Below are 9,007 nucleotides of genomic sequence, written 5' to 3' on the forward strand. Positions count from 1 at the left end.
TCAACGTGTTCATGAAACTATGAATTTTTGATGGCTGATATGAAAGTGTTTGAGGAGAAGAATAAATCTTTCATCATTAATAATAAGTTGATGTGAGTATTTTGAAAAATAAAAGAAATTAGTTTTTAACCATCTGAACTGCTAAATTTTAATTCTGGAATATTGTGCGTGGCGAGGGGGAGGGACGAAATTGCTGCCGAGGGGATGTAATTTCTCTGGTTGTCAGAACAAACGCCGCATGTTTGGCGGAAACTGATTTCTCTGTGGCGCCTGTCGCTGACCGTTCAGTGATTAATGGTAACGATCAAAACTTTAATCTTAATGAATCGTTACGAACGGGGGCACGGGGCCTTCCGAGAGAATCGTTATCGGTTGTCTCGATACGGGGCCCGATTTCAGTTTCACCGCTCAGAGCACCCCCTAATGAGATGGAAATCGAGTTCAGGATTTATTTGTCAGGCTTGTCGACGAGTATAAGTAATCCGATTATCCTTCTCGGTCGACTTTTAATAATATTTGTTATTCTTCCCTTTGGAGTTGTGTACGCCATTTTTAAGGATTAAAGATACTGAATCGACGCTGTCGAGGACTTAACGTTTGTATTCGATTCTTGGTAATGATACGAGAAAGTTTAATGAATCTTATAGAGTTCGAGATCCATATGATCCTGATATACGAATACGAGGCTCGGATTAATTCTTGTCTCTAGCTCGTAACTGGTTCTGTATGGAGTTGTGTGTTTATTTATTATCTTATTTGGGGCAGTTGGATCGATCCGGTTGCACGCGTTGATCTCTGGTAAATTTGTCGAGTTAATGGAACAGGATCCAGAACACTACTTTCTGTCGTTTGATTTTTTAGTCATCATCTATGAGTTTAAATTTTGTTTAACCCTTTACCTGTATATTTCTAAAACTGACCATTCGAACATAATAGAAATAGGCCAATGAGAGGCACTAATGAAAATAAGAAGCAAATATTTGTTTTCAAGAAAAAATATCAGCTTCCCTCCATTTTTAATTCTTTTTGTTTCGTCGTCAATTAACAACAGCCGTAGTTAAAGGGTTAACGAAGAGCCGGCTGCATAGCTGGTTATTAGGTTTATTCTTCTATAATAAATATAAATACTATATATTCTTTTTAAGTAACTGATTTTCAAATGATTTTGTAGCTTAACATTAGATCAAAGGTTACCACAAAACCAAAGTGTATCAATTAATGTTTATGAAACTACAGTTACCATTTAATTTGTCTGAAGTAATTCAATCGAAACAGAAAGAAGCCTCTTAATCACATCGAATACACTACTGAACCTGTCTGTGTCAACTGGCAGAAAGTTCGAAACAAATCGAGTCGTCTTTTCAATGAACACAGAACTCCCGTCGAAAAATCTACATCCCCCTGCGAAACTGATGGGAACCCATGAGATCCAAAGTAGAATCTAACTTAATCTTCGACAGCGCCAAGTAGACGAGAACTCGCTCGAAACTTTCTATCCAACCGTCCGAACCGACACAACTGGAGCGAAACTTCCAACGGGAAGCCGTGTGATTCGCCGTACATTTTGACGAGGATCCAGGGGGATGGTCTTCTGGTCCTTCCCCTTAAATTTTCAAATCGTATTTTACCCCCATCGCGAAACGAAGAGAATGAGACATCCGTTAACGATCCAGCGAATTGAAATTTCCCGGGATACCCTTTAATCTCGATTAAAAGCGGATTGTTCGAAAGGGGGGGCGCCAAGCTGCTGCCGTTCTCGTTGAAAGTTTCGTCGTGCATAGGAAATTAGGTCGTTCCTATTTAGGAGAACGATCATTCCCAGGCGAGTCGAGAGGGGAAGTAGGACGAGACAGGTGAGCGAAGAAGAGACTCGGCGACGACCCTTCCAGGTGAAATACAAGAATTTTGTCCCGTGATTTTCTGCGTGTCCTATGGAAGAGATCAGGTAAACACCGTGAAAAGGAGGGTTCTTCGCGTGAAGGCTACCGAATTTCCCATATATTTCAGGAGAAACTCGATTACCCCCCGTGTTTCACGTGCCGACAAAAGGGGAAACGGAAACTTTCCCTCGGTGTTATTTAGGCGGAAAAGCAGAAACTGCGAATATGAAGTTCGAGGCGAGAACACGGGCTTGGCAGGTCGCGTGAATAGTATAAATAAGCTTGATTACGAGGAACCCGCTCGGAAGGTTGTTCGTGATCCGTGCTGGTTGAGGCATAATCCGCGGTGATGGAAGCCTGGGCAGAAATAGACTTCGAGCGATTCTCTTCTATTTCGTCGCTGTCGAGGTTCAATTCTCGAGGTCTTCTGTGCTGACGGCTCTGTCTTCTGCTAGAGTATTCGTTTATCGTTTTCGTTATGTGGGTTTTGTAGATCGTGTGAAGGGTCTAGTCAATTCTAATGAATCTTCATTACTATGGTAAAAGTCTTTGCAAACCCTGGATTGTAGTGCAAGGTCTGGGGATCGTTAGAGCTTTTCTGCCAATTTGTTACTGATGGATCTTCAACTGGGTTTTATATACTTCCTATATGTAGATTAGGAAGTGTACAGGGTGTTCGAAAGAATGGGTATAAGACTTTAGGGGTAGTATTCACCGAGTGGAGTGAAAAATGTCTAATCAACATGGGTCCTGAAATCAATCCTTTTAACGTCTTTAAGTTTAAAGAGAATTTAACGTCTGTCTACTGATTTTGGTAATGTTCTAAAGGGATGTACGGAGTTCATGAGATCGGTTTCTGGATCGTGGCCGTGGGACGAACCGCTCGGACGCCCCTCAAGCCCTTTAAATCGTTGACTAACCTAACTCAATTCTGCCCTCGTCTCGTCTCGGAGGCCATAGAAAGGAGACATTTAAATCTCGGTATCCCTGTGGGAACGTCCGGCGTCCACGTCCTGGGGGTTGTCCTCGGTTGGGGGAGAAAAAAAAAAAAGAAAACAATGAACTCGTTTCTGACTGGTCTAGAAGTCTAGACTCTGGTGTGTCGATGGGGATAAAGAAAAAAGGGAGCGCGTCTGATGTATGAGGCTTCTAAAAAAAAAGTGGCCTATCGTGAAAAAATCGTCTGGTCCGAATGAGGGGGATGGGGGAACGGGGTACGATGGCATTCGACGGTTTCCTGGTAGACTTGTACGAATGGTGATCTTAATCGGGACTGTTTTGTCCCTTTTTATAGCCAAATTAGACAATTTTCATTACCAGACCGAGAATATTTTTGCATTTATATCAAATATGGAGGTTCACTTCATAGTGGAATAAAAATTTGAACAAGGAGCTAATAACATCTTCACGATATTTTATAGTTTAATCAATTCAAGGATTTGTTGGTAAATACTTTTTCAGTTACGAGTATCTAATTTTCTCGAGACATTAAAAGGGTGGTGATATATCAAAATAATCCAAGTTAATTTGTTAGTGTAAGCCATATTTCACGGGGGAAATGCAATGGTATTTGAAACTGTACAAACGTTATTTCCGCGACCAAATGGAAGATTCAACTTCTCCGAAGACACTTCCTTCCATTCCGCCATTTATCAAAAGAGCTGTATCCTTCATCGCCCAGGTAAATACGATATATCTACGCAAACACCATTTCCATAAGCGGACGCAAATTCTGTTTCCCAACTACTCCGCTCCGAATACCAGGCGCGTTGTTACATAATTCATAACAAGAACAGTCTTCTCTGTTCAATTCCCCTCCTCCCCCCCCGTACCAACCCACAAAAAATAATGGCTTCGAGCTTGCTGAAACTTCGCCCAAGATTGCCACCCCCTGTTTCCGCTATTCTAGTCAATTTCGTCTGGTTCTCTGTACGTTGATTCCCCAATTACTATCGAGGGGAAGTATAAAAGACTGACGTGCCTATAATTGATGAGACGATCTGGCTCCTTCCAAGCTTGCTGGAAGTTTCCACTAAGTATCAAATCAGCTGTCTTCTTCTTCGAGACGTTAATTAATTTGACAAATGCTTGGACTTTTCACGTACACTACCCCTCATAGGTACATATTAAGACACATGGATCGAGATTTGTAAATCCCCTAAACAATATTTCTTTCAGACTTTCAACAATTTCATAATGCCCTGTAATCTTATGCAATCTTAGGACATATTCGATGAGTGTTTTAATACTTATGAGCGTGAGTATACTTACCAAATGGATTAAATTATCCTTAATCTGATTATATTATTCTCAGAATGTCTCAGTTGTCTTTCTTTTGCGAAGTATTCATTGACCAAATGTAGATTCCTGAATTGGGATGTTATGAATTATTGATCGGTGCGGTTCTTTTTTTCGGAGATGATATTCATCGGGTTCCCACGAACAGGTATGGTCAAAGTATCCCAACACGACGACCCTCGAACACTCTCCCAGAGCCAGGAAGACTTAATTTCCTCCTGAAGTCAACCGTCCCTTTAACCTTCGTATTTGCTACAAATTTCCTCCGACGTTCCCATCGATTCTTGAAATACTACCCCATAAAGAATCACTTAATCGAATGCCCCTGATGTTACACTCATCTTTCCCAGAACAAGTAAACTTTACCGACTCTTGGTTCTCACCGGGTGATACGATCCCTCGATGGTCTTCCAGGAGTCTAAAACTAACCCTCCAGACTTTAACTTCTACGAAACATCTATGTACATTCACACCTAAAATTAACCATCCCCTAATTCCCTGACATTCAATTCCAAAAAATAAATGTCTCCCAAACACCTCTCACCCTGCCAATTCTCACACTTCCACGGAACACACAGAAATATTCGCACCTAAAATTGCCCAACCCCTAATTCCCGTAAATTCCCAAAAACTAAATAATACTCATCCAAGTCTCACCCCGCGAGTTCTCACACTTCCATCCTCCAGACCTCTCCAATCATTCCTCTGCACAGAATCTTCCAATTTATCGAAAAATTCCTCTATCTACCTGTCAATATCAGAAATATCCTCCCCTAAGGGTATCATCTGCCATCAACTCTCGCCTCCGATCTCCCATTCCCGCTCACAGCCACCGATCCCCCCCGAAACGTCCCACAAAGTGTCGTTTAATTGAACACCCCCTGCGTGGACGTTATCCACACAAGTTCCCAGGAACAGGTACGAGAAGCACATACATACTTGCCCAACCCGTCGACCCCTCCGACCCAGTGGTTGTTCTCACTAGGGTGTACGAACCAGAAAGGCTCGCCTGTATACGCACATACACAGAGAGTAGAAGGGAGAAAGAGAGAGGCTCGTGCGAAATTCGATGATTCGCAGGACGCGGATGATGGGGCGGGCAGCGACAGGTAGTTCCCATGGGAGGCTGACGCCGTGGGATTCCCACAGGATAGAGAAGACCGAAACCGGGCCACCGAGTCGAACCGAAATTCCGGTCCACACCGTCGCGACTACACGATTCTTTTTTCATTATCATTCTATTCTGGCTCAGTTTCGTTCGGTCAGTCCGGCTTTTCACCGCGATTCTGGTTCCTTTTATCTTCTGTCCGCCACTGGATGATCCAGGAGGACCACGAACGGCTGGTTCCAGGAAAAGTCGACTGGTTCAGCATAAATCATACACGCGGAACTGTTCCTTTCTGGAGAATAATGCCCAGCAGGACCGTGTTTTCTGATGGCGAGGTGAAATTTAAATTGGGAACCTTGCGCGGCGAATTCTTGGGCAGATTGGAGAAAATAATATTTGCATACAGTCACGTTTTTTTTCGGGGGATAATTGGATTGTTCCTGGACATTTTTATCGACTCAGTCTGTCTGGGATCGATGGAAAGCTTTATGGAGGTATATTTTTTTTTATTGTAGAGTGTGCAAATACGTTCTTCTCATCTGGGTAGAATAATTAATATTTCATGAGTAGAGTGACGTAAAGCTACAAGGTTTAAACGTTTTTGTTGCTTTATATCGTGAATATTCAAGGAATTTTTACGAATTCTATTCGATGGAATGAGGGGTCCAGTGCAAGAGGAAGCTATGCCGCGCAATAGTAGCCTTGTAATATATTAAAGCTTTCATGAAAAGTACAGTAAATCCTCGATGAATGTTCGAAGACCCCTCGGTCCTGACAAGAAGACTTTTCAACATTTTGTGGCACAGCTTTCTCTTGCATTGGATCCCTCAAATGAGAAGAAGGTATTGAATCATTCCTTAACTACATTTCAACCCCAAAATAGTCCACATAAATCTTCAAATAATCTCATCACCGCTAAAAAACATTTTATCTTAAATTAATCAATAGACTGCGGATTTTCATGCAAAATCACATTTTTGACAACCGTTCATTGTGCATATCAATCGATAGCAATCAAGCACTCAATTAACAAATCAAGCTCTGAATTATCAATCGAACCCTTAAACCGACACAATCAGCATACAAAACTTCCTCAATGTCTGCGTAGATGCCGCGGAACGGTTACTGACGTTGTTGGGCGTGGACGAGGACAACGAGGACCTTTTATCCTCCTCGGAGGACGAGGGGGTCGAGCTGGACGAGCTGGAGGACGACGAAGACGAGCTGGAGAACACCAGGCTGTTGCATCAATTGGCAGCATCCTTGGCTGCTGAATTGAAACAATCCAATCAGAAGGACAGTCCAACGACAAGGCTTCAATCGAGATCCATTCCGTGGGATCGAATGGACCTGGAGACTAGTTACCTGGAACACGATTGCCTTCAAGACGAGGACTCGAACGAGACGACGATGAGTTACCACAGTGGGGAGGTGAATGAAAAGTATCAGAGACCTAGCTCCTCGACCTCTTACAACAAAGAGTACGGTCTGACGGGGTCCTACGAGTGTCTCGATCATCGTTTGAGGATGAACGGTGAGCTGGAGAACATCAGAACCGATCAGGACCTGGTCCCAGCATCTTGGGGCGCTGGATGGGACGCCTGCGCCACGGAGGCTCTCAGATACCTCGTGGAGGAGGAGGGCTTACCACCTCATCATCCCACGGTCCTAGCTATGAAGGACCATCTGGAAACGCAGAGGGAACGGGTGTTCGCTCAGTACACCGCGTAAACGTGGCTCTCTTGGCCGCGATTTCTATCGGGGCGAGGGTATTTTTTTAAGGAAGCCTCCGCTGGCTGACTGGCTTTCGTCCGTGGGATATATGCATGTTTTCAGCGAGGTGGATCGCGATGTTTGAATCGATATTTGGAGGAGAGGGTGCTTCCTGTTTCGGCGTCGAGGAGGCGTTGGATCTGGGACGGGAACTTGGCTACTTTGGCACCTGTTACCAGTTTGTTTTTTTTTTCTTTTTTAGTTATTTGAAAGAATGTGTGTAGCGTCGTTTGGAGCTTTCTTTAACCCCTTGCCGTACGATTTTACTGATGTCTGCAGATCCCAGGATTACATTGTCATCGATAGCTTCCCAGAAACGAAAGGAATTCTGTACTTATCGTAACGGTATTTTTACTGTGAAATTTCAATATTAATGCCAGCAACGTGGCATTTCACTTCGACTCAAAGAAAACTAAAATAATATTCTTCTTTGTTGCATCGATTACAAGGCAAGGGGTTAATACTCTGGAGAAAATTGAATGGCTTGTGGCTCTCCTGAGACACTGGAGGTTGGCTTGACGTCTGCAGAAGTTTGACGAGGACAGATTTTACAATGAAAGTAAATGATATTAATATTTTGGATTTGATAAAATGCCTTGGCAGCCCGTGATCGTTCCCCGCGAAACAGAAGTTCCTGGTCGCGATAAAGAGGGAATATCTCGGTTCAGATTATAAAATGCATTCACCGTGTGTTTGTAAAGCAAACGAACGATTTCATGCCCCAGGGCAACGTGCGAGACTGTGTGCCCGTGTGTCGCCCGTGAAGTGGATACCGAACTTCTCCGTTGGACTTCTCTGGAGAATGTGGCTGTTCTTCGTTCCCGGGCAACTGATTTTTTCGGGGGACGAGCTTTCTCGCGCGGGTAATTGCCGTGAGAACTCGCGTGTGGCTTCGTGAACACTGACGATCGAACGTTGAATCTTAGCTGTTCGACCTCGTTTCTACTTAATGGGCGCATTTGTTGATTAGAATGTATCGTAAAACGATATTCATTGGAGTCTCGATATTCCTCCTCGATATTTGTGTTCGATTTTCTTAAAAGTAACATAAATATTCTTGGTGGAAATTGATTAAACACATTTCTTACCATAAGTTTGGGTAACTTTGACTAACAATCAGTCAGGAGTAACCTTGTCCTAAAGTCAGAGAATGATCACTTTCGATTCTGCAGCTATTTAGCAGGTGAAAAGGTATTTCATGTAGTAATCAATTTAATTTAACAATTTGCAGAACTACAAAATCGAAGAAGATAATTTTGTTACTTGGGACAAAGTTACCCTCACTCAGTCAAAATTATCTTAACTTACAATACTCGTTTGTTTTGAACACATTTGTTACTTTCTTCTTTTTTGGACTCTTTAGAAGTAAGGAGTCAAACAGGAAGGTTCTCAGACTTAAATCGCGTAGGTCAGCTAAGATTCACCGTCGATCGACCATTCAGTAACGAAACAGTCCCTCATTTTTGTACTAGATTATTTCCATAAAACGATACGAATCTCATCCAAAACATTGGTGAGGAAACTTGTCATAATTCAGCTCTACTGGATCCACGAAAATTTGGGGTTCCAACGGTTCAACGAGCTGAGAATCAAATGGAGGACGAACTTAACTTCCAATGGCGGATCAGACGGTTTCCATTCGACCGATTCTCCTCTGTTTCAGTTCACTTTGCAAAAGGGAGAAAGCCACTATACTTTTCCATTTTTCGTGGCGCCAATCGTTTCTTCGTTCTATCTTCTTTTTTTTTTTAATCTCTCCATTTATTGTATCGTCGTTAGCGCTATTAATAATCGTCGTCGCCTATTCTAATTAGCATTTATCGTTCTTATTATCATTATTTATTTTACACTTATCGTGCTAGGCTTAAGGGATTTCGCCGGATCGATTCTCGGCTTCACGGACACGCTTAATCGATCCATTGGACGTTAGATTCATCTCCGTGGGAAA

The 9,007-nt window shown here is 42.8% G+C and overlaps 1 protein-coding gene across 1 annotated transcript in view; it reads left to right on the forward strand.

The window, feature by feature from the left end:
- LOC107193942 overlaps window positions 1-7,017 on the forward strand; it is a 29,301-nt gene extending 22,284 nt beyond the window's left edge. The window contains exon 3 of the mRNA XM_015583481.1: window positions 6,395-7,017. Within this exon, the coding sequence (XP_015438967.1) occupies window positions 6,395-7,017 (623 nt within the window). The remainder of the gene's footprint in view (window positions 1-6,394) is intronic.
- The last annotated feature ends 1,990 nt before the right edge of the window (window positions 7,018-9,007 follow it).

The sequence above is a fragment of the Dufourea novaeangliae genome, unplaced genomic scaffold (genome assembly GCF_001272555.1).
Source record: "Dufourea novaeangliae isolate 0120121106 unplaced genomic scaffold, ASM127255v1 scaffold21, whole genome shotgun sequence".
In the NCBI taxonomy this organism is placed as follows: domain Eukaryota; kingdom Metazoa; phylum Arthropoda; class Insecta; order Hymenoptera; family Halictidae; genus Dufourea; species Dufourea novaeangliae.